This window comes from Telmatherina bonti (assembly GCF_933228915.1).
Source record: "Telmatherina bonti genome assembly, chromosome: 4".
NCBI classification, from domain to species: Eukaryota; Metazoa; Chordata; class Actinopteri; order Atheriniformes; family Telmatherinidae; genus Telmatherina; species Telmatherina bonti.
The window spans coordinates 7319773-7345537 of record NC_136622.1 but is presented as its reverse complement, the minus strand read 5'-3'; the positions used below and the strand labels follow the sequence as shown (position 1 = coordinate 7345537).

The following is a 25765-nucleotide window of genomic DNA, read 5'->3' as shown; positions in this document are numbered from 1 at the left end:
AAATCAATCTAAATCATGCTGGGTTGCTAGGAAAAGTCATTCCCATTATATCCAGTTAAAGAACATGCAAAAACACTGGTATTGTCATTTAAATGCTAAATTAAAACTTTACTTCCTTTAGTTTTCCTGCCCAGGTCTGCTTTCCACTATCGGTTTGCATGTGGTATTTATTACAGTATCTGCACTGAATAAACTGTATTATAAACATGAATGTACATAAAGCTGTTTAGTGAAAATCCACATTGGGAGGACTCACTTTGCTCGGCCACAGGGCAGCTTGTGGCTGGTTTGCATCGAGAATGCAAAGTCTGATTTTCTCAGCAGCAACAGGAGCAGATCTGAAAGCAAACAGGGAAACTTTTTAAAAAAAAAAAAAATACAAAACAACTTATCAGATCTGGTTCAAAAAGAGTGAAAATGTCAGACTCTTCTGTTCCAGTGTAAACGCGGCCTGTGTTGTGTTTCTCTATGGGGGGCGGGGGGGTCTGAGGTGTTTGTTCCTAAATAACATGAGTGCTTCATGGAGAAAACATTTCCTGTTTATAATGTAGAGCAAAGAGAGACTGCAATAGTTCTTGTAAAATTGTACGAGTAAAGTGTCAAATATGTGTGAACAGAGACGACATTATTTTAAAAACCATGTATGGAAAATTTTAGCTGTGTATATAAATATATATTACTTGTACTTTGTTTTTGAAATGGCAGAGATATGGAAAAGTGGAAATATTTATTGCTCTAAAAATATAAAAATCTGTTCATGTGGATGGAACGGTGTGTCATTTTTTTTTGTTTTTGTTTGGGTGATCACACACTCACACACACTGCTGTAAGGCAACATTATAGGTCACATATTTTAGTAAACGTGAAGCATTTGTTTGACTTAATACTGAGATGTTTGTTAGAAATCATTGTCTTATCTGTAATTTCAACACAAAGAAAAAAAGAGAAAATACCCTGAGTGTGTATCACTCTCTGCCTGATCCACACCTTCATAAACAGCTACAGAGCTACAAAATGAGCACATTAATCTGTAATCATCCCAGCAGAAAAAAGCAAGCAGAGACCACTCTGAGACTCGATAAGGGAAGAGAAACTTCTCATCTCAAGCTATTGTTTCCCACACTAGAGCCCAGTCACGACTTAAAGTACAGTATGTGGACCCTGGATTTTTTTTATTTTTTGTGACAATTAATACAAAAGCAAAAAGCCACAGCACTAATGAAAAGTACATACTGTGGCCATAAATATATGTGTGTGTATATATATATATATATATATATATATATATATATATATATATATATATATATATATATATATATATATATATATATATATATATATATATATATATATATATATACAGTTGTGCTCATATCTATTCATTCATTAAGGAGAAGGCTGAATTGACAACAGTCACTCAAATAACTGGAGACTTAAAAAAGGAACAATAACGAAAAATTTGCAAAAATAAAATGTATTAATATTAGACACTTTTTTTATTTAATTGAGTTGAAGAAAGAAAGAAAAAAAAAACAAATTTTGTCCTGGTACAAATTAAAGCACTTTTCTGTTGAACAGTGGGACAAAATACCCTTCAGCAGGTGCAGAAGTCTGACTGAGAGGAACAGAAAACACCTGACTGTAACGGAAACATTAAAGGATTGTTCAAAAAATATATAATGTTTTCCTGATGCAAAACATTTGATGTATTTGGCTTTAAACTTAATTTTTTTCCAAGGTACAGATTTTCTGCTCCAGCTGTAGCAACTTATCAATAACATTAGTAAAGTACTTTGAATTTTTATACTTTATTCATTCATTCATTCATTTATTAATTTATTCCATCAAATAAATCTGGTAAAAAGTAAATTTCTCAATTTGTCATTAAAACTCTGCGTTTCCGGTGAAACCGGAAGTGCCTCACCGAGCAGCTGAACGTGTTTGTTGCGTCACTTCTTCACAAAGTTCGTAAATGTGGTGAGTTTATTTTTTATTTCATATTTACACATTTTATGATTCTCACCAGACTTCAGTTCAAGACCAGTTGCAGTTTTTACTGGAAGCCGCAGTTTAGCGGTGAAGGAGATGTAAAGCTAACTAGCTACATTAGCTGTAGCAAACTTTACATTCAGCTGAATGGAGGCTAATGCTAATGCTAACCATAGCAGGTTAGTTAGTTAGTTAGTCAGTCAGTTAGTTAGTGAGAGGTCAGCAGCAGGTCAGGTAGTTTTATTATTTACACCTTAGACAGGTTGTTCTGGTTAGCTGTGTCTCAGTCCTCTGATAAATGAGAGAAACCGAAGAAAACAGTCAATAAAGTTGTAAAATGATGATGATGATGTTGTGAAGGCTGGAATTGGTTGGTCAGCTGTTCAGGCTACACCTCTGAGTTAATGTGTTAATGCTTCAGTAAATATGCACTGAAAATAAGTTTTGCTGCAGTATTAAGTTAATGAAAAGATGGAAGATTTCTTGAAATTTTGTATATTAAAACCAGAAAGCAGGGAAAACTAAAATCATTCATCGGGTCATTGTGCAGCTCATTTAAAGCTCTCCATAAGGATGCTGCACACTCTGTTTATGTCATCATATTAACTTTGCTTTTTCATGCTTTTTTTTCCCGTATGTGAGGCACCTTCAATCATTTTCTGAACCACTTAGTCCAGTTCAGGTTTGCAGGGAAGCTGGAGTCTATCCCCACTGGGTGAGAGGCGAGGTACACCTGGACAGGTCTCCAGTCCATCACAGGACCAACACAGAGAGACAAACAATCATTCACACTCACACTTACTTCTATGGGAGTAAACCTAAATGTTTTTTTCTTTTTAAAAGTCTATATTATTAATATAAAGTCTCTTGAATAGAAACCAGATAAACACAAGAAGAAGGAATTTTATTATCTTTCACCGGGACCTGTTTGCATGAACACAGAGCTGCTTTTTAGACCAATTAGGTCTATTCTCAGTGCACACCCGATGATCTCTCACGGCACACTAGTGTGTCACGGCACAGTTGTAGAAAAACACTGGTATAGAGCAACCAGTTGACCTAACATGCATGTGTTTGGATGGTGGGAGGAAGCCGGAGAACCTGGAGAGAACCCACGCATACACGGGGAGAACATGCAGACTCCACACAGAAAGGTCACTGTCCGAGTCTCCCCCCTATCCAAGGCTCAAACCAGCGACCTTCTTGCTGTGAGGCCACGGTGTTAACCACTATGCCACCGTGCTGCGTGTGAGGCACCTGACTGGGTTAAACTGGATGTTATCTCATTTACCTGGTAGTGATCTTGTTTATTTTTTCTCCACATAAACAAACTGAACTGAAATTAAACTGGTTCCAGTTTATTAAACTGTTGGAGAGCTGGGAACCGTTGTGGGACTTTAAAAAGGGTTAAACGCTATTTTAAGACTGATGTGTTGCTACATCCTTCTGATGACGGTGACCTGGATTACTATGGAAATGTAGGATACTGTTCCATAATGAAAACAGTGGAAAGTTTTCCAGCTTTCCACTGTTCTGGTTCCAGTATCACCACTGGTCTCTTTCATCTGAAGTAAAAGGTTAAATTCAGTCATTAAAAGTTGCTTTTTTCAGTATTTGTCTTTTAATGGTTTATTTTCTAAGCTAATAAATACTTATTAAGTGCATCGTGGTTGATGTAACATAATCTTAGAAGCATTTAACAACACAATCAGGTGTGTGAGGGATGATACTGGTCCCAGTGTGAGAATAGGAACTATTTTATCTGAATGTTGCAGGACAGTGACATGAATTAGAAAAAAAAATAGTAAAGTATTTCTTAAAAATCAGCAGGAAAGCTATTTCTGTCATTCACTGAACCGAGTCGTGGATAGACTGAGGCAGGATAATCGCTGAAGCATTCTGGCCGGAGCAGACGTCATGAGGAAGCCCCCTGGAAGAGCGTTTGTGACTTTAGTGAAGTAAACGAGACTTAATTAATCCAATTGTTTCTCTTTTTAACAAACCAAATCGCTTGTGAACCTTTTTAGTTTTTTTTTTATTGCTGACAAACAGAAGCAGCAGCAGAATTACAACGATCCATGAACACAACGTGGAACGATACGCTGGCGGAGGTCCTCAGACGTCCAGGTCCTCCTCGCAGCTTCCAGACCACCAAACTTCTTTCTCTTTCTTCTTCAGGACGTCTCTCTCCTCACTGGAAAAACTTCACACGAGTTTGTAGGAAGTTTCGACTGATGGAGGCTAAACACATAAAAAAAAAAAAAAACAAAAAAAAAAAACATGAAAAAGTCCAGATGTCTGTAAAGTCGTGTCAAAGACAATCATCTCTTTTCTTTCTTTTAAATCATTCAATATTTCTTGTTACTTTATTATTTTATCGTCTTTCCGTCCGTCGCTTCTGTCAAACTGGTGCGTTTAGGGACCATCAACACAGAAATGCTTCTGGTTTTACTGTGAGATGATGACGATGGTGATGATGATAGATTTAGCGTCCTTATAGGCTGCTGGAATTCAAACTCTTCCTCTTCCTCAGCGTCTTCCTGAGTGATTCCGGGTTGGTGGGTTGAACAGAGAACGATGGCCAGTCCAGAACTCCTACTGGACTCCAGCATTCGGATGTGGGTAGTCCTGCCCATCGTCTTCATCACCTTCTTTGTTGGGGTCATTCGTCATTACGTCACCCAGCTGCTCCACAGTGACAAGAAGGTGGACCTGGAGCAGGTGTCCGACAGGTGAGTTTGTTTCTGCATCACAGTGTTACTGAACTGTGTGAACTTACATCTGGGATACGACCAAAGCCTGCTGTCCTGCAGGATCAACACCTAGCTGACACTGAATGGATCCAGCAGCATATGAAGTTCTGCACAGTGACTGATTTATTGAAGTCAGGTGTGTTGGAGCAGGGAAACATGCAGAAACCTGCAGGATTGTGGCCCTCAAGGACCAGAACTGGACATGCCTGACTATATTTAATGGTTCCAGTAGAAAACCGCGCAGAGCCAGTTTGTTGCTCTGTCACCAGCCATGTGAGCCTGTTTCACACCAACGGCTTGTATGGAAGGCCGGTTGACTAAAAGCTCAGAGGAATAGATCTATTTTTTGCGGCGGCGGAGCTGTCTTCCGGTAAATAACCAGCAAATGAAAGCAGAGGATCAGCGGCCTGCTGCTTGTACTTTTATTTTTTTTACTGGACAGCTGCTGTCAGTGTACAGTAATTGTCTCCTGAGGGATATTAGTTAAGTGAACATTGCATACTATATGGGATACTATAGGTACTGGTCCAGAATCTAGGTCAAAGGAGAGTTTATTGTTGTTATTTGAATCTCCATTTAATCATAAAAGCTATGGATGAAATGCAAACCCCTTATTAATAATTATTACATTATAGTCTACTAATAAAACCCACTGGTGACACAACCAACAACTGATGTTGATGCAGCCTAAGGTAGTCATACCTTAAAGTATGACCATAGAAATGAAGAGGAAAATTAAACGTGGCCATGCTATAACTTATTGTGAAATAGCAGCTAATTGGAGTGAGACAGGCTTGTCTGATGGAGATGCTTCCGTCTGCAGGTTATTTTCTCCACGCGTTCTCGACGCGCATTTTGAAGACGTTTTGACACATTTTTGGCGCAACCGGCCTTCCATAGGGATGGGTGGTTACAGGTTAGGGTCAGATGCGGATATGGTCTTTGAACTGTAATCTTCATTGCGTTCCAACCAGACTGTACAAAAAAAGATGGGCGGAGCCTCCGTGACGTCACCCGTAGGTTTCTGAAGAGCTGAATTGAAGCTCGGTGGGCGGTTCCTACCATCACCATCTTGGCAGCGTCATAAGTGTCGTCTCGCCTGAAAAATACAAATATGGGCAAAGAGGTGGAGCTGAGAGGGGGCTGTGAGTGTCATGGTGGATGATTGACATCGAGCGAACTTTAAGCTTTCTGTAGCTAAGAGCTAACCAGCTAACGGAGGTAAGCGGGCTAAAGCTAAGTCACGTTGTTAACCGGCTAAAACCCACGGTTGTTCTACGTTCTTCTGACTTGAAGCGGGAGATCGGGTACCTGTCAATCAAAAGGACACGCCCCTAAATATGCAGAATTTCCACATTAAATTACTTTTAAACGGGCGAGTTAGAAAAATCTTCACTCCCCCCACAGTTGTCATGAAACCGAAAATGGATTTTTGAACCAGGCTGTAAACATGTTTGTTTCTGCTGTGATGTTGGTCTTTTTAACATGGGAGTCTATGGGGATTCGGGCTGGTTTGTAGCCCCTAGTGGATGAAAGGGGAACTGCAGTTTTTTGCACTTCTGTACAGGCTTCACTTTTAACCGCCGGAGGTCGCCACTTGGTTCCAACCTGCAACCTTACCTGACAGGCGGTGTATCAGCCAGATGGTGACGTAAGAGCATCACGTCATCCTTAAAGTCGAACCGAAACACGACTCAGAAACAAAGACGAACGGCGATCATCCCGACAGTTTGTGTTTTTCTTCCTCCTCGGACGCCACGGAGCGGCGCGTCGTCAGGACATTATGAACAGGAAAAAGAAGATCTGCTGCTCTGAACACGGAGTCATTCCTTTGTTCAGATGCCAGTTTGCCCAGGATGTGACTTCTTGTTTATCAGTCAACAAGTTGCAGCGTGCCAAGCTCCACCCTTTCAGGTCAGCTGGGTTCGATCAGCACCCCAGTAATGGACCAGTAATGGACGAGTCAGGTCGGATTTCAGGGCCCCTCCCAGTTCTCACATGTAGAAACATGGAAAGACTGGAGCTGAAATGGCGCTGAAGATGGTGGTGATTAAATCAGCATCTCTTCACATCTGTAAGGAAATGGCTGGATCGTTCAGATCCATCACATGATCCACATCAGTCCAGTTTCATAAACCAGGTCATCCAATCAATACGGTTTGGATCAGATCGCTTCACTTCAGCCCTCCATCCTGATGGACACGAGGAGACGGCCGACAGGAAAACCAGAACCAGGAAGAACGGCCATTATACTGGACTGGTCGGGACAGAGGGGTCAACACACAGCGTACGGAGAGACGTTTTTACATGGAGAGCAGAGACCACCCAGTGCATCATGGGACAATTCTCCCAGTGCATCATGGGACAATTCTCCCAGTGCATCATGGGACAATTCTCCCAGTGCATCATGGGACAATTCTCCCAGTGCATCATGGGACAATTCTCCCAGTGCATCATGGGACAATTCTCCCAGTGCATCATGGGACAATTCTCCCAATGCATCATGGGACAATTCTCCCAGTGCATCATGGGACAATTCTCCCAGTGCATCATGGGACAATTCTCCCAGTAGCATCATGGGACAATTCTCCCAGTAGCATCATGGGACAATTCTCCCAGTGCATCATGGGACAGTTCTCCCAGTGCATCATGGGACAATTCTCCCAGTGCATCATGGGACAATTCTCCCAGTAGCATCATGGGACAATTCTCCCAGTGCATCATGGGACAGTTCTCCCAGTGCATCATGGGACAATTCTCCCAGTGCATCATGGGACAGTTCTCCCAGTGCATCATGGGACAATTCTCCCAGTAGCATCATGGGACAATTCTCCCAGTGCATCATGGGACAATTCTCCCAGTAGCATCATGGGACAATTCTCCCAGTAGCATCATGGGACAATTCTCCCAATGCATCATGGGACAATTCTCCCAGTGCATCATGGGACAATTCTCCCAGTGCATCATGGGACAATTCTCCCAGTAGCATCATGGGACAATTCTCCCAGTGCATCATGGGACAATTCTCCCAGTGCATCATGGGACAATTCTCCCAATGCATCATGGGACAATTCTCCCAGTGCATCATGGGACAATTCTCCCAGTGCATCATGGGACAATTCTCCCAGTGCATCATGGGACAATTCTCCCAGTGCATCATGGGACAATTCTCCCAGTGCATCATGGGACAATTCTCCCAGTGCACCAGGGTCTCCAAACCAGACCTGATTGGAAGATTTTTCAGGAAGTTTGAAGATGATCTGAAGGTGGAGAGGAGGTTCCTGAAACCAGTTCTGCTTCCTGAAACCAGACTGGCATCCGGTTCTGCTTCCTGAAACCAGACTGGCATCCGGTTCTGCTTCCTGAAACCAGACTGGGATCCGGTTCTGTTTCCTGAAACCAGACTGGCATCCGGTTCTGCTTCCTGAAACCAGACTGGGATCCGGTTCTGCTTCCTGAAACCAGACTGGCATCCGGTTCTGCTTCCTGAAACCAGACTGGCATCCGGTTCTGCTTCCTGAAACCAGACTGGGATCCGGTTCTGTTTCCTGAAACCAGACTGGGATCCGGTTCTGTTTCCTGAAACCAGACTGGGATCCGGTTCTGCTTCCTGAAACCAGACTGGCATCCGGTTCTGCTTCCTGAAACCAGACTGGGATCCGGTTCTGCTTCCTGAAACCAGACTGGGATCCGGTTCTGTTTCCTGAAACCAGACTGGGATCTAAGACTGGGATCCGGTTCTGTTTCCTGAAACCAGACTGGGATCCGGTTCTGTTTCCTGAAACCAGACTGGGATCCGGTTCTGCTTCCTGAAACCAGACCGGGATCCGGTTCTGTGTCCTGAAACCAGACTGGGATCTGAGACTGGGATCCGGTTCTGTTTCCTGAAACCAGACTGGGATCCGGTTCTGCTTCCTGAAACCAGACCGGGATCCGGTTCTGTTTCCTGAAACCAGACTGGGATCTGAGACTGGGATCCGGTTCTGTTTCCTGAAACCAGACTGGGATCTGAGACTGGGATCCGGTTCTGTTTCCTGAAACCAGACTGGGATCTGAGACTGGGATCCGGTTCTGCTTCCTGAAACCAGACCGGGATCTGAGACTGGGATCCGGTTCTGTTTCCTGAAACCAGACTGGGATCCGGTTCTGTTTCCTGAAACCAGACTGGGATCCGGTTCTGTGTCCTGAAACCAGACCGGGATCCGGTTCTGCTTCCTGAAACCAGACTGGGATCTGGTTCTGCTTCTTGAAACCAGACTGGGATCTGAGACTGGGATCCGGTTCTGTTTCCTGAAACCAGACTGGGATCCGGTTCTGCTACCTGAAACCAGACCGGGATCCGGTTCTGCTTCCTGAAACCAGACCGGGATCCGGTTCTGCTTCCTGAAACCAGACCGGGATCCGGTTCTGCTTCCTGAAACCAGACTGGGATCTGAGACTGGGATCCGGTTCTGTTTCCTGAAACCAGACTGGGATCCGGTTCTGTTTCCTGAAACCAGACTGGGATCCGGTTCTGCTTCCTGAAACCAGACCGGGATCTGAGACTGGGATCCGGTTCTGTTTCCTGAAACCAGACTGGGATCCGGTTCTGCTTCCTGAAACCAGACTGGGATCTAAGACTGGGATCCGGTTCTGTTTCCTGAAACCAGACCGGGATCCGGTTCTGCTTCCTGAAACCAGACTGGGATCCGGTTCTGCTTCTTGAAACCAGACTGGGATCTAAGACTGGGATCCGGTTCTGTTTCCTGAAACCAGACTGGGATCCGGTTCTGTTTCCTGAAACCAGACTGGGATGTAAGACTGGGATCCGGTTCTGTTTCCTGAAACCAGACTGGGATCCGGTTCTGTTTCCTGAAACCAGACTGGGATCCGGTTCTGCTTCCTGAAACCAGACTGGGATCCGGTTCTGCTTCCTGAAACCAGACCGGGATCCGGTTCTGCTTCCTGAAACCAGACTGGGATCTAAGACTGGGATCCGGTTCTGTTTCCTGAAACCAGACCGGGATCCGGTTCTGTTTCCTGAAACCAGACTGGGATCTGGTTCCACAGGTTTGTTACCTGGAGGTTCTGCCTCCTGTACGACTCAGGTGGAACCGCGTGTAAACCTGCCGTCTGAGAGGAAAGACTAATGAGCTCCAGAAAACATCTCGTGCAGCGTTCATCTCTTCCTGCGGCTGTCGGACTTTAACCAGCACCAGTAAAACGTTACGACCGCATGGTGGAACCAGTTCACCGTGCTGTTTGACAGAAAAACACGCTGCGCTGTTGCTAGGCTACCACATGTCAGATCAGCCCCCAGTTATGCCGAAAGTCACATGACTGACTCTGGGTCTGTCCGGTTCTGTTCAGCCAGGTTCTCCTGCGAAGCCGCATCCTGAGAGAGAACGGGAAGTACATTCCCCGACAGGTAAGGCGGATTTCTTCCCTCTGTCAGCTGGAACGGCGCCGCGTGAGACCCGATGTAATCGCTCCGCTTCAACTGATGCGTTTTACTGTTTCAGTCCTTCGCCATGAGGAAACATTACTTCAACAACGCAGAGACGGGATTCTTCAAGAAGGTCAAGAGGAAGGTCGTCCCCAAGAACCCCATGACAGGTGTGTTCAGCTGAAGACGGATCGTTTTCATTCCTTCATGTCGGTTCTCTGATGGTTGTTGAACAGTTTCGGTAGCAGTTTGACGTCAGACACGACCGTCTCAGCAGCTGCTTCCCTCCCTCTGGTGTGTTTCAGACAGCAGCATGCTGACGGACATGATGAAGGGAAACCTGACCAACGTGCTGCCCATGATTCTGATTGGCGGATGGATCAACTGGGCTTTCTCCGGATTTGTCATAAGTGAGTTTCTTAATCTGTCATCCAGCGACGGGATCTGCATGTCTGTTTAAAGCGAGTGAATGAAGGTGTGTGTGTGTGTGTGTGTGAGTGAATTGTTGGGTCTTTGCTGCTGCAGCAGAATCAGCCACATCAATGTTATTTTTCTTAAAGTGGAACTATTCTGTGCATTTCAGGCTAATTTATTTTTATTTCTGAGACCAGAAGGGCTGGGATTGATCGAGTTATTGTCACAAACGGCTTTATTTACTTCAGACCGACCCTCTCCGTAGGCTGTCAGACCAGCCTGCGGGCAAAACGAGTGGGTTGAGACTCTTCTGCATTAAGCCCCGCCTCCCGCCACTGCACTACATCGGGAGCGCGCACCGCACCTGCTTTCACCGTCATTGTTTATTCTCATAAACAGAAGGATTAGGCTCATATGAACTCAATAAAAAAACAAAATACAAAGTCAACACATAGCATACAGCCCTACATGTTGGAACCTGAATCAGAGCCTGAAAACGAAGTGGAAAACAGCAACCCACAGCAACGAATGCAGCAGGATGTCTCTCTTTGGTAAACTCACCAGCCATCGTTGGAAATAACTTTATCCCACGTTTTCCACCCGCCTGATGTATTTGTACATGCCCTTGTTCACCAGTAGAAGGTAACCAATCACCCAACCTTATCCCCCAGGACGTCACAAGGATTTCCAAGTAGAAAAAAACTCTCTAAAACGACGCGTTTTTCGTCACCATGGAAACCGAATGGAGAGCGTGCTGGAACTCAAACTCAAACATGCGTTTAGGTGATAAAAAACAGTGCCGTTCACATGTCTGATGAGGATTCAACACTGTAACACTGTAGAAAGCTCAGAAAACTCCAAATACCATCATAGGACCCCTTTAAATGTTTTATTTTTAATTTCACAATTAACCAAATATCAGAAACAAGAACAATAATCATTAGAAGGAAAAGGAAAGTTTGCAGAGCCAGAGCGCTGCTGTTCGCCCGGACCAAGTGGCAGACCAGTCAGGGTGGACAAGCAATGTCTAAAACGTGTAGAAGATGAGGAAGATCTGGGCCAAAGGTACAAGAAGGATGTTTGGTTCCTAAAGAAGACGCCCGGTTCCGAACTATCTACCAAAAATCTTCATGATTCACAACAACTATGTCGACACGTCCATCCAGGAACGTCCCCAGCTTTAAACTGGTTTTCTACCAGCAGGAGGAAAAGAGCTTTCTGTCATCACTGGATGTCATGTGGAAGAATCTGGATTTACCTCCTCCTCATAAACCTGCTTCGTAATGTGAACTAGGGGTGTGACGATACGCTTTTGTCCCGATTCGATTTAAATTGTGATTCTCACAATTCTCCAATATTGCCGATTTTTGTAGATTAAAAACAAAAAAAGATGTATAAGAAATTGTTTTTGCTCGTCATTTTTCTTCATTTTAATGAGCAAAAAACAACACAGTATCCAGACTATCGTTCTGCTGCTATAATGCTGAAGAAAAGTAAAAATTACAAAAATTTTGTAGTGCATTAATCTTATTTATTTGAAGAAAAAAAAAAAAGTTTTTTTTTAACAAAAAAATTATTTTAAAATTCTGAAGAAAAAAATCCAGACTTAGGATTTTTTGATTCGATTTTCCCACCCCTAATGTGAACTACTTAAATTCTTCTTGCTGTTGCTTTTCTCCGTTAAAACTATTAGAAGCTATTGATCCTGATCAGATGTTTGGGTTCATGTAAATATGACATCCTGTTATTGTCTTACAGCAAAGGTGCCGTTTCCTCTGACGCTGAGGTTCAAGCCCATGTTACAGAGAGGAATAGACCTGCTGTCACTGGACGCATCTTGGTAAATAAATAATAATAACAAAACTTGATCAGGTCCACCTTGTAGCACCGGGATAGAAGGGCTGACATGACAATATGCTTTTTTCTCAGTTCGATTTGATATTGGGTGCCGATATGATTTAAACTGAGATTCTCACAATTCATTGATATTGCTGTTTTTTGTAGATAAAAAAAAACAGCAAAAAAATAGTAAAAAAAACTTTTTGCTCATCATTTTTTTTTATTTTAAATAGGAAAAAACAACACAGTAGCCAGACCATCATTCTGCTGCTAAAATGCCCAAGAAGACAAATAAAAAGATCAATAAAAATAATAAAATTTCCAAAATATTATAATGGATTAATTGTATATACTTGAAAAAAAATTGGATTTTTTTTTTTTAAAGAAAAAATTGGATTTTTTTTTAAAGAAAAAATCTATTTTAAAATTGTGAAGCAAAAAAATCTTTTGACGGATTTTTTTTTTTTTTTTTTTTTTTTTTTTTTTTTAATTCTATTTCCCACCCCTGGACCTCCTTTTTCCTTCAGAAATGCCTTCAGTCTTGTGTTATAAATCAAACATTAAAACATTTCTCTGATTTTGACGAAGCATCACACTGTTGCTGCACATCATCATGGTGAGAATCTCCAGTTCCACCTTTATTAATCCCCAAAGGGAAATTTAATATTGTACTATATAATAATGATTAACTAGAGGAGGTCTTGTTCCGGATGATGATCTTCTGTATCTTTCAGTCTTACATCGGACCTGAAGAAGCCTCTCACTGAACACACTTTGTTGTTTCATCACTGTGTTGTGGAGAGGGTGTGAAGAATCCTCCATCATCTTCATCAGCTTGTGCAGCATTCTTCTTTGGACAATCAGCTCCAGCGGCTCCAGAGTTACTCCAAGCACAGAAGCAGCTTTCTGGATCAGTTTGTTGATTCTCTTCAAGTCTCTGGTTCTGATGCTACTACCCCAGCAGATGCTGCAAAGCTGACTGCACTCTCCACAACAGACTTATAGAAGATATGCAACATCTTGGTGCAGACGTTAAACCATCTCAGCTTCCTTAAGAAGTAGAAATCCCAGTGAATATTCAGACCAACAACAAGCCACCTTCACAGTGACTTGAATCTTTCTTCTCAGCCGTGATGCTCAGTTTGAACTCCGGCCAGTCGTCTTCTCCACGTCGACATGGCTGCTTGTGTTGAGTTGCTGATGGGTGTCAGGAACAGGTGGACCTGATAGAGTGTAAATATGTTCACCAAACTTTGCTCACGTCTGAGTTCTTTCTTGTTTGTAATCAGGGTGAGCTCAGCTTCCTGGTACTTCCTGAATGTGTTTGGACTGAGAAGCATGTATAACCTCATACTGGGTCAGGACAACGGTGAGTCTCTTCTTCTAGTCTCAATCAGGTTTTACAGATTATGCCTGGGAAAATAAAGCTGGTGAATCCCTTTAAATGTGGTTTGTTGTCTTTCCTTCTGTCTCAGCCGCTGACCAATCACGGATCATGCAGGACCAGATGACTGGCACTGCCATGGCGATGCCCCCTGACCCCAACAAGGCTTTTAAGGTGAGACACGAACAAATGAAGACTACAAGAGAGAACAGACGTCGAGAAAGCGAGCCAGAACTGCTACCACTTGCCTCCACTAGGTGGCAGACACGCAGATCTTTATTCCGAACACAACTTTGTGTTCGTTCCGTATGGAGCTGTGGAGGAGTAGCTTACTTTTTCTTGGTCTATGTGTAAAAGTGCAGTTCCCAGTCTGGTGTCCGTCCACATGATCCGAACCGAGGTCAGGTGGCAGAATTCCAGGAATATCCAGGAGTTTCAGGACATAGAGGAGGCAGACGGGGTGGAAAACGTCACAGTGGGAAGCAGCATGGCTGTCAGACTGTCACTGTAAATACTGGTGATGCATTTCCTACTGGTGTTCTGGCTCATTTACCAGTAAGATTACAGATGTTTAAGTCATGTAATCTTTTCTACCACCGTGCCAGATTATCAGGTGTGCCGTGAGAAATGACTATTTCACCTGATTGGTCTAAAAAGCAGCTCTGTGTTCATCCAAACATGTCCCTGTGAAAGATAAAAAAATTCCTTCTTCTTGTGTTTATCTGGTTTCTATTCAAGAGGCTTTGATGAGATGGACTTTATATGAATAATATGGACTTTTTTTTTTTTTTTTTTAATATAAACATTTTGGTTTGTGGTGTGCCTTGGCTCAAAAGGTTGAAAACCACTGATGTAATCTAACATAGCTGCCATGCTGTGATGTCACAATATGCAAATGACGTTCATCACAAGCCCTGGTTCACGTTGAACTTCCAGAATGCAGCCGTCTTGATATCAGAGCTGAACGTTTCCAGTGGAAAGCTCCCAGTAAAGGTCCTGCTTTGTTTCAGAGCGAGTGGGAGGCGCTGGAGATCGTGGAGCACAAGTGGGCGCTGGAGAACGTGGAGGAGGAGCTGATAAGCAGAGACCTCGCCTTCGGAAACGCCTTCAGCTGCGACGTGAAGAGCGGCGTGTCGTAGCCAGAAAACACGTGGACGGTCGAGCAGCTCTGTGGAGAATGGACACAAACCTTCCAGCTCGAGCAGCCGGGAATCCGGAGCTGCGTTTCAGCATGACTGGCTCGCTTCCACGCCGTCATCCTGCGGGACACTTTGCTTGTGCCGACCCTGAATAAACACCTCGAACCTCTTCTGTGTGTGTGTCCTGTAAGCAGCAGAATCATCACGCTACACGTGTTGTGGTGACAATATTCCTTTTATTTATATCAAAAGATTGAAAGTACAATAAAATATTTTCATCTGATATTTGACAGGAAGCACAAAGAAAGAAAAGAGTCCCAGCTTCCCTTCCACTCCAACCAGGAATGATATTCATACATTACTTACAATACAAAAATACTGTACACAGCTGGTTTATGAATCAGTGAGGAGCTCGCTCGGTCTGTCTGCAAAGAACCCAGAATTACACGTCTTACCTGGAAGAGGAATCTGCCTGAATATAAATTTTCTTTATAAATATGAAAAATAAGCCTCTCAATGTCCCGCACCGGTCTGCGAAAATCACGTTGCTGGAAATTATTCCAATAAAAATAAATATCAAACCAGCAAAATATACAGATTTAATCCCTGACTGTATGTTCCTCTGATTACCCACAATCCCCTGCACCACACCCAGTCGCAGCCTGACTGGCTCAGAGCTACACGCCGGCGAAGAACAGAAAACAGAAGCTTATTTTATCCTGACGCCGCGTGGATCGTCTGCAGGACGTTTACGTCACAACAACAAAGTTTTCAACAACTTTAATGCGGTTTCACCTGAAACTCGACACGTTTCGGCGTCGACGTTCCTGACGCGGGGAAACTACCTGAGCGTGAAGCGTGCACGTTACCGGACAAGCGGGACATGTGAGCAGCGAAGGCGACGGAAAAAACAAACAAAAAAAACTAATCAATGACAAGTTCAAAGCAAAACTCATTCAGTCTGTTTCCATGGTGACGTCGGAGGTGGTGGCTTCCAGCCCCCCCCTCGCCTCCTCCTCCTCCCCCCCCTCCCCCGCTGCCGCCTCCTCCTCCTCCCCCCCCCTCCTCCTCCTCCTCCTCCTCTTCCTCCTTGCATGAAGTGATGTCAGCGGTGGATTGTGCGGAGGAGGCGGAGCTTGCGTTGGAGGCGGGCAGAGTGGGTTTTCTCATTTTGTCTTGGCGGTGGTAGAACAAGACGTAGGCAGCGTTGGTCTGCAACGGAGACGGAACACAGCTGTAAGTCTGTCTGGCTCAGAAAACACCGTTTAGAGTTTGCATCGTTTTAAACAAGTCAGAAAATTTTAGTGGAACGCAGCAGACATGAGCTCATCGCTGCTGCGTTGCCATGGAGACGCAACCAGCTCAGCGCTCTGTGCGATAGTTTGGTCCTGATGGAGAGCTGGATGAAGTCATTCATGGACAATTTCACCTGCAAGTCAAACCTGATCACCATGGAAACCGCGTCCTGCGTGGCATTTACTGACCATGATCTGGTCTTCGGTGGCGTAGGTCACCTTGCTGTCATCAAAGTAATACCACTGGCCGCTGTCCTTGCTCCTGGCGTAGCTGGTGTCTTCATCGGGGAAGAGGAAGCAGAAGGTCAGAGGTCATGTGACTGACGGAACGGAGACAAGCGAGGTGGCGGCGTGTCTTACAGTGCCCGTCTCTGAGTCCCCCGTAGTGGTTGGACACGGCGATGAGGTCGTAGCGGCTAGGAGGCTCCTCGCTCGACTGACTTTTCCTCAGCAGGCAGCCGGAGAAGTCCAGGTCCCTGCAGCACGGACACGTTGGACATGTGGCGGGGCACACGCTAACTGGCAGGGAGGTGTGTGTGTGTGTGTGTGTGTACCTGAGGGGGAAGTCCACGATGGTGTCGAGCTTCTCTCTGGTGAACTTGGTGTAGGAGAACCTCTTGAGGTGGATGATGAGAACCTCCGGCAGAGACCAGAGGTCCAGCTTCTTAGTGGCCAGCTGGTGCTTCTTACACACTGGACAGTACCTAAACACACACACACACACACACACACACACACACACACACACAGAGCTGTAATCTATAAAAAGGTCTTTTAGTTGGAAGACGGCTGGACACGAGTTACAGCAAACGGAGCAAACAACCTGCAGCGTTTACAACTTTATCGATTACACGAAAACTTTCCACGTCAGACAGTTCTGTTGTTTTTACTCAACAGGAAGTCGATGCGTTTTTGTCTGTAGCAAGAAAACAGATTTAGTTCCAGAAACGTGCTGGTTTCTTTATTTCCACTGACTTATGAGTCAGCAGTGGATATTGTGTGCTGCAGGACAGTCGGAAGGTAAAGCTAGCTGAATGCTTCCGCTCTTCCTACGTTTTCTACTGGGGTTCAGAAGAAATGTCCATTTAATAATAGTTTGCATTAAGAAGCGTCTGACGTGCAGGTGGAGGTCCTGCAGCCGTTTCATCTGGTTTCTCTGAGAGTCGATGCGAAGGATTTTACATTTCACACAGCAGAGAGTTGGGCTCTGTGCACCTGGCGACCTGCATCCCCACCCAATGATCGACTCCGGCTTCCTGCGACAGGAACTGGACAGAGCGGTTAAAATGAAGACAGGATGGAAGATTTAGCAGGGATGAGACTTTGCTTCCAGAATTTCACAAGAACAAACTTAAAATTAAAGAGCTGTCGGTGGCGTTGACGTGATTTTAGGTTGGCGTGATTTTATTTTGATATAACGTATGTTGATGTGATTTTTTGTTGACGGATTTTATGTTGAAGGGATTTTATGTTGATTTAATGTATGTTGATGTGATTTCATGTTGACGCGATTTCATGTTGACGCGATTTCATGTTGACGCGATTTCATGATGACGCGATTTCATGATGACGCGATTTCATGATGACGCGATTTCATGATGACGCGATTTCATGTTGACGCGATTTTATTTTGACGCGCTTTTATTTTGACTTAATGTATGTTGATGTGATTTCATGTTGACGTAATTTCATGTTGACGTGATTTCATGTTGACGTGATTTCATGTTGACGTGATTTCATGTTGACGTGATTTTGTTTACATGATTTTATGTTGACGCAATTTTATTTTGACTTAATGTATGTTGATGTGACTTCATGTTGACGTAATTTCATGTTGACTTAATGTATGTTGACGTGATTTCATGTTGACGTGATTTCATGTTGACGTGCTTACATGTTGACGTGCTTACATGTTGACGTGCTTACATGTTGACGCGCTTACATGTTGACGCGCTTACATGTTGACGCGATTTCATGTTGACGCGATTTCATGTTGACGCGATTTCATGTTGACGCGATTTTATTTTGACGCGATTTTATTTTGACTTAATGTATGTTGATGTGATTTCATGTTGACGTAATTTCATGTTGACGTGATTTCATGTTGACGGATTTCATGTTGACGGATTTCATGTTGACGTGATTTTATGTTGACTTAATGTATGCTGATGTGATTTTATGTTGACGTGATTTCATGTTGACGTGCTTACATGTTGACGTGCTTACATGTTGACGCGATTTCATGTTGACGCGATTTCATGTTGACGCGATTTCATGTTGACGCGATTTTATTTTGACGCGCTTTTATTTTGACGCGCTTTTATTTTTACTTAATGTATGTTGACGTGATTTCATGTGGACGTGATTTCATGTGGACGTGATTTCATGTTGACGTGATTTCATGTTGACGGATTCCATGTTGACGGATTCCATGTTGATGGATTCCATGTTGATGGATTCCATGTTGACGTGATTTTATGTTGACGTGATTTTATGTTGACTTAATGTATGCTGATGTGATTTTATGTTGGTGTGATTTCATGTTGATGTAATTTCATGTTGACGAGATTTCATGTTGACGTGATTTTGTTTACATGATTTTATGTTGACGCAATTTTGTTTTGACTTAATGTATGCTGATGTCATTTCATGTTGACGTAATTTCATGTTGACGTAATTTCATGTTGACGTGATTTCATGTTGACGTAATTTCATGTTGACGTGATTTCATGTTGACGGATTTCATGTTGACGGATTTCATGTTGACGGATTTCATGTTGACGTGATTTCATGTTGACGTGATTTTATGTTGACGGATTTCATGTTGACGTGATTTTATGTTGATGGATTTCATGTTGACGTGATTTTATTTTGACGCCCTTTTATTTTGATGCGCTTTTATTTTGACACGCTTTTATTTTGACTTAATGTATGTTGATGTGATTTCATGTTGACGTGATTTCATGTTGACGTGATTTCATGTTGACGTGATTTCATGTTGACGGATTTCATGTTGACGGATTTCATGTTGACGGATTTCATGTTGACGGATTTCATGTTGACGGATTCCATGTTGACGGATTCCATGTTGACGTGATTTTATGTTGACGTGATTTTATGTTGACGTGATTTTATGTTGACTTAATGTATGCTGATGTGATTTTATGTTGATGTGATTTCATGTTGATGTAATTTCATGTTGATGTGATTTCATGTTGACGTGATTTCATGTTGACGTGATTTTGTTTACATGATTTTATGTTGACCCAATTTTATTTTGACTTAATGTATGTTGATGTGATTTCATGTTGACGTAATTTCATGTTGACGTGATTTTATGTTGACTTAATGTATGTTGATGTGATTTCATGTTGACGTGATTTCATGTTGACGGATTCCATGTTGACGGATTCCATGTTGACGTGATTTTATGTTGACGTGATTTTATGTTGACTTAATGTATGCTGATGTGATTTTATGTTGACGTGATTTCATGTTGACGTGATTTTGTTTACATGATTTTATGTTGACCCAATTTTATTTTGACTTAATGTATGTTGATGTGATTTTGTCGACTGAAGCAGGATAGACGTGATGATGTCATATCTTCGGTATGTGATTAAGAAGATCAGGAGCACAGCTTTATTTGCAATCTGCCAAACTCTGGATGGAGACCACCCTGTTGTCATGGTGACAGACCTGACACAAACTGGATCCTGATCTGGCTGGAGGACACCTGATGCAGGTTCAGGTGTATCCGTGTCAGAAGCAGGACCTTACCATGGATTCTCCTGCTCCAGCGTTTCCACCGTGGTGAACAGCTCGATGCATTCCTGCAGCTGCACCGTGGTCTGCTGCTGAGGAACCTCCATGCTGGCGTGCTTCACGTACTTCTGCACAGGGAAAGGAAGGTTTGGTTACTTGGCGATGCCTGGAGTGTGTTCATTAATGTGAGCCAACGTTCAGCCTGACCTCAGCTTCGTTTTCGTTGTAGAACCTCTTCTTCATGTCAGGGTCCCAGTCGATGGCCACATACGGCTGAGCTGCACAAACACAACACACCCGGAGTTAAACAACCACTGCAGGAAAGACTGAAGTATAAACCTGTGCCTCCCGTGTGTGTGTGTGTGTGTGTGTGTGCATCAATAAGCCTTCTGGAAACAAAGACGAGTTGATTCTCTGCAGTAAAAACCAACCACCCCTCCTGCTCCAGTCCTGAGGTCTGCTGTTCTCTGAAGCTCTTATGTCCTGGTATCTCATCACTTTCCTCAACTCAGACCCGGGATTCACTCAGGCAGAGAAAAAGCTCCCAACTCGAGGGACAAACCAGCAGATTAAAATGGATCTTCAGGCTTTTCGTCTCAGAAAACCATAGACTGTATATAAAGAGATGGGCGGAGCCTCCGTGACGTCACCCGTAGGTTTCTGTAGAGCAGAATTGAAGCTCGGTGGGCGGTTCCTACCGTCACCATCTTGGCAGCGTCATGCGCGTCATCTCACCCGGAAAATACAAATATGGGCAAAGAGGTGGAGCTGAGAGGGCAGCCCTGAGCGTCATGGTGGATGATTGACATCGAGCGAACTCTTGAGCTTTCTGTAGCTAAGAGCTAACCGAGCTAACCTGGAGATAACAGAAGCTAACCAGCTAACGGAGGTAAGCGGGCTAAAGCTAAGTCACGTTGTTAACCAGCTAAAAACCGTGGTTGTTCTACGTTCTTCTTACTTGAAGCCAGAGATTGGTAACTGTCAATCAAAAGGACACGCCCCTAAATATGCAGAATTTCCAGATTAAATTACTTTGAAACGGGCAAGGTAGTAAAAATTTCACTCCCCCCACAGTTGTCATGAAGGTAAACCTGACCTATTAAACCTAAAATGGATTTTTGAACCAGGCTGTAAACATGTTTATTTCTGCTGTAAACATGTTTATTCCTGCTGTAAACATATTTATATCTGCCGTAAACATGTTTATTTCTGCTGTAAACATGTTTATTCCTGCTGTAAACATATTTATATCTGCTGTAAACATATTTATATCTGCCGTAAACATGTTTATTTCTGCCATGAAGTTGGCCTTTTTAACATGGGAGTCTATGGGGATTTGCTCTGTTTTGCAGCCCCTAGTGGATGAAGGGGGAACTGCAGTTTTATGCACTTCTGCATTGGCTTCACTTTGAACTGCCGGAGGTCGCCGCTTGGAGAAAACCAGCAAAGATCCGACAGTCTGACAGAAAACAGGATTCCAGCAGCAACAAAGAGCCGTTAGCTGGAAACTGGTCGTGTCTCAGCGTGGCGGCAGAAACTGGACCACAGAAGAAGAGTCAGGACTGAGAAGAGGATCTGAACTCCGGTAAAGACCTGGACCAGGACCTGAGAGATACATCTGCATCTTCAGGTGATCTGTTGGTCAAAACCTCATGGTCTCCATGGAAACGTGCCAGGAAAGGCTGAGGTATGTCACGTGACGCCAGGGAAACGGGTCTCCTCCCCAGAACCTGGACCTCGGCGGTACTGAAGCAGGGCGGGATCATCTGGACTGAAACGTCCAAAGAAGAACTTTGGAAAGTCCTTCAGGAAGTCTGGAGACCTGATCCTGAAGACGGCTTAGAGACCGGTCAGGAAGAGGGATCCGACGGGGAGGGGGGGGACCAAAGCTGCTCAGACCTGCTGGATCAGCTCGGACGTTCGAGTCCCGGAGGCCTTCGCATGTTTTTACATCACACAGAAACTTTTATCAGGCGCTCAGAGAAACTCGCGTTCCGTCTCTAACGACAAGCCGCCGCATCTGGAACTGTTAAACCGTCTCCATGACGATGAGGTGGAAACCTGCTGCCGTGTTGGTTCAGACTCACAGCTGAAGGACACGGCGCTGCCCCCCTCTCCCGTCCCTCTCTCAGTCGTCCCGTTGGAGTTGACCGCCTGGATGGTGAACAGACTCCGCCTCTTACAGCACGCCCTCCTCTTCGCTGGATGCTCATTGGCCGGCGGGCTGGGAGAACGAGCTTCCTCCTGTTTGTTTTCCTCGCTTTCTTCTGCCGTTTCACCGGCCTGCTGGTCTGCTGGTGCTTCTGGGCTGGTGACGGCGGGGATGATGTCGGCGGCAGGGGCGGGGATGATGTCGGCGGCAGGGGCGGGGATGATGTCGGCACCAGGGGCGGGGATGATGTCGGCGGCAGGGGCGGGGATGATGTCGGCACCAGGGGCGGGGATGATGTCGGCACCAGGGGCGGGGATGATGTCGGCACCAGGGGCGGGGATGATGTCGGCACCAGGGGCGGGGATGATGTCGGCACCAGGGGCGGGGATGATGTCGGCACCAGGGGCGGGGATGGCGGCAGGGGCCCGGATGGCGGCAGGGGCCCGGATGGCGGCAGCGGCACCGAGATCCCCGCAGGCGTTCATGTGGTCGCTGCTGCAGATGGGGACGGTTTGTCTGGAGGAGCCGTTGCTGGTCTCTGCTGATGTCTGGGTGTGGTTAGAGTCCGGCTGCGGCGCATCGGCCCCATCCGATTGGCCGTTTGGTGGCGTTTTGCTGCAGCAGGGTTCTGACGGCGAGGGTCCGGCGGCCTCGGCAGCTTCCTGTTCTTCTGAGGAAACAAGAATTTCACTTTGACTTTCCATTGATCCACCGATGGTTGCCGTAGAAACGGCGGGAAGGACGTAACGTACCGTCACTGATGCCGTTGGTCTGAGTCTTGTACAGCTCTTCCTCATCCTCATCCTCTTCTTCCAACTCCTCAGAGGGGTCAGGAGGTCGCACGTAGCGCCTACACACACACGCACGCGCACACACGCGCACACACGCGCACACACACACACACACACACACACACACACAGACAAGCTTTATTGCACACAGTTGTAGATTTGAAAACCCTGTCATGAGATTTTTATGTCAGCGTGTGTGTGTGTGTGTGTGTGTGTGTGTGTGTGTGTGTGTGCGCGCGTCGCTCACGCCAGCCTCTGCAGGAACAGCTTGTCGAGCGCCTCCTGGCTGCAGCTGCTGCGCGGCACGCTGAGCAGCAGCGGGTGTCCGAACAGCGTGGTGCCGTAGCTGCTGCCGGAGCCGTAGTCCCGGTAGGAGGAGCGCTCCCTCAGGTAGAGCGCCAGCAGCACCTGCTCCTCCTCCTCCTGCTGCTCCTGCAGCACGCTCAGCTCATACCTGACCATCACACAGAGCACAGCGCCACGCGGATGAGCCGGACCCGGGGAAGTTCTCTCCGGTTGGTTCACCGTCGCCGCGGCGACTAGACCTCAGAAACTTACACAAAGATGTCGTCTCGGTCTAAAATGCAGCTCAGAGATTCCTCAGCGTTGTAGATCTTGTAGAAACGATGGTTGAAGACATCAGCGACGACCATCTGAAACACACACACACACACACACACACACACTAAAACATCTGGGATAACTTCAGTCGACATGAAACATCTCCGATACGAATCGAAACGTTTCCTGGTATGAAAACAGTTTCTGTTCGGCTGCAGGAATCTTCAGGATATAAACTCCCGTTTTCCTGACCTTCGCAGCAAAACTCACACAGTCACAACAGATCCGGTAATAAAGGAGAGATGGTATCCACGGGCAACAGGAAGCAAAAAGCTGCTTCAGAGAAATTTTCCTGCTTTAAGAAGAAGTTTAAGGTTTTATTGTTTCCTGTTTTTCCTGCAAAAAACAACCAAGCAGCCAAACTTCTTCGTCACCTCAGAGCTGGATGGAGGTCCCCTGATGTCCCCTGATGTCCCCTGATGTCCCCTGATGTCTCCTGATGTCTCCTGATGTCTCCTGATGTCCCCTGATGTCTCCTGATGTCCCCTGATGTCCCCTGATGTCCCCTGCTGCCCCCTGATGTCTCCTGATGTCCCCTGATGTCTCCTGATGTCTCCTGATGTCCCCTGATGTCTCCTGATGTCTCCTGATGTCCCCTGATGTCTCCTGATGTCTCCTGATGTCTCCTGATGTCTCCTGATGTCTCCTGATGTCCCCTGATGTCTCCTGATGTCCCCTGATGTCCCCTGATGTCCCCTGCTGCCCCCTGATGTCTCCTGATGTCCCCTGATGTCTCCTGATGTCTCCTGATGTCCCCTGATGTCTCCTGATGTCCCCTGATGTCCCCTGCTGCCCCCTGCTGTCCCCTGATGTCCCCTGCTGCCCCCTGTTGTCTCCTAATGTCTCCTGATGTCCCCTGACATCCCCTAATGTCCCCTGACATCCCCTAATGTCCCCTGATGTCCCCTGCTGCCCCCTGATGTCTCCTAATGTCTCCTGATGTCCCCTGACGTCCCCTGTTGTCTCCTAATGTCCCCTGATGTCCCCTGTTGTCTCCTAATGTCTCCTGATGTCCCCTGACGTCCCCTGATGTCTCCTAATGTCTCCTGATGTCCCCTGACGTCCCCTAATGTCCCCTGATGTCCCCTGATGTCCCCTGCTGTCTCCTGATGTCCCCTGATGTCTCCTGATGTCCCCTGATGTCCCCTGATGCCCCCTGCTGCCCCCTGATGTCCCCTGCTGTCTCCTGATGTCCCCTGATGTCTCCTGATGTCCCCTGATGTCTCCTGATGTCTCCTGATGTCCCCTGATGTCTCCTGATGTCTCCTGATGTCCCCTGATGTCTCCTGATGTCTCCTGATGTCCCCTGATGTCCCCTGCTGCCCCCTGCTGCCCCCTGCTGCCCCCTGCTGTCCCCTGATGTCCCCTGCTGCCCCCTGATGTCCCCTGCTGCCCCCTGATGTCCCCTGCTGCCCCCTGATGTCTCCTGATGTCCCCTGATGTCTCCTGATGTCTCCTGATGTCTCCTGATGTCCCCTGATGTCTCCTGATGTCTCCTGATGTCCCCTGATGTCTCCTGATGTCTCCTGATGTCCCCTGATGTCTCCTGATGTCTCCTGATGTCCCCTGATGTCCCCTGATGTCCCCTGCTGCCCCCTGATGTCTCCTGATGTCCCCTGATGTCTCCTGATGTCTCCTGATGTCCCCTGATGTCTCCTGATGTCCCCTGATGTCCCCTGCTGCCCCCTGCTGTCCCCTGATGTCCCCTGCTGCCCCCTGTTGTCTCCTAATGTCTCCTGATGTCCCCTGACATCCCCTAATGTCCCCTGACATCCCCTAATGTCCCCTGATGTCCCCTGCTGCCCCCTGATGTCTCCTAATGTCTCCTGATGTCCCCTGACGTCCCCTGTTGTCTCCTAATGTCCCCTGTTGTCTCCTAATGTCTCCTGATGTCCCCTGACGTCCCCTGATGTCTCCTAATGTCTCCTGATGTCCCCTGTTGTCTCCTGATGTCCCCTGATGTCCCCTGACGTCCCCTGTTGTCTCCTAATGTCCCCTGATGTCCCCTGCTGTCTCCTGATGTCCCCTGATGTCTCCTGATGTCCCCTGATGTCCCCTGATGCCCCCTGCTGCCCCCTGATGTCCCCTGCTGTCTCCTGATGTCTCCTGATGTCCCCTGATGTCTCCTGATGTCCCCTGATGTCTCCTGATGTCTCCTGATGTCCCCTGATGTCTCCTGATGTTCCCTGATGTCT

The 25765-nt window shown here is 45.8% G+C and overlaps 2 protein-coding genes across 2 annotated transcripts in view; one reads left to right on the top strand and one right to left on the bottom strand.

Annotated features, from left to right (window-relative positions):
- Positions 1–1912: 1912 nt before the first annotated feature.
- Positions 1913–15106, top strand: LOC306754736 (ER membrane protein complex subunit 3). Its single transcript, XM_079238809.1, has 9 exons — positions 1913–1980; positions 4526–4724; positions 10095–10152; positions 10247–10340; positions 10476–10580; positions 12343–12424; positions 13713–13792; positions 13899–13981; positions 14818–15106. Exons 2-9 carry the CDS (start codon positions 4570–4572, stop codon positions 14944–14946), a joined length of 786 nt encoding a protein of 261 aa, XP_079094935.1. The 5' UTR covers positions 1913–1980; positions 4526–4569; the 3' UTR covers positions 14947–15106.
- A 764-nt stretch (positions 15107–15870) lies between these two features.
- Positions 15871–25765, bottom strand: part of usp11 (ubiquitin specific peptidase 11) — a gene marked incomplete at its 3' end in the record, with an annotated part of 28592 nt that continues 18697 nt past the window's right edge. Inside the window, exons 12-21 of the mRNA XM_079239635.1 lie at positions 23508–23602; positions 23197–23403; positions 22911–23008; positions 22094–22828; positions 20214–20284; positions 20022–20134; positions 16796–16945; positions 16602–16717; positions 16431–16519; positions 15871–16158 (exon numbers count right to left, since the gene is read on the bottom strand). Coding sequence (XP_079095761.1) covers positions 15871–16158; positions 16431–16519; positions 16602–16717; positions 16796–16945; positions 20022–20134; positions 20214–20284; positions 22094–22828; positions 22911–23008; positions 23197–23403; positions 23508–23602 — 1962 coding nt within the window. The remainder of the gene's footprint in view (positions 16159–16430; positions 16520–16601; positions 16718–16795; positions 16946–20021; positions 20135–20213; positions 20285–22093; positions 22829–22910; positions 23009–23196; positions 23404–23507; positions 23603–25765) is intronic.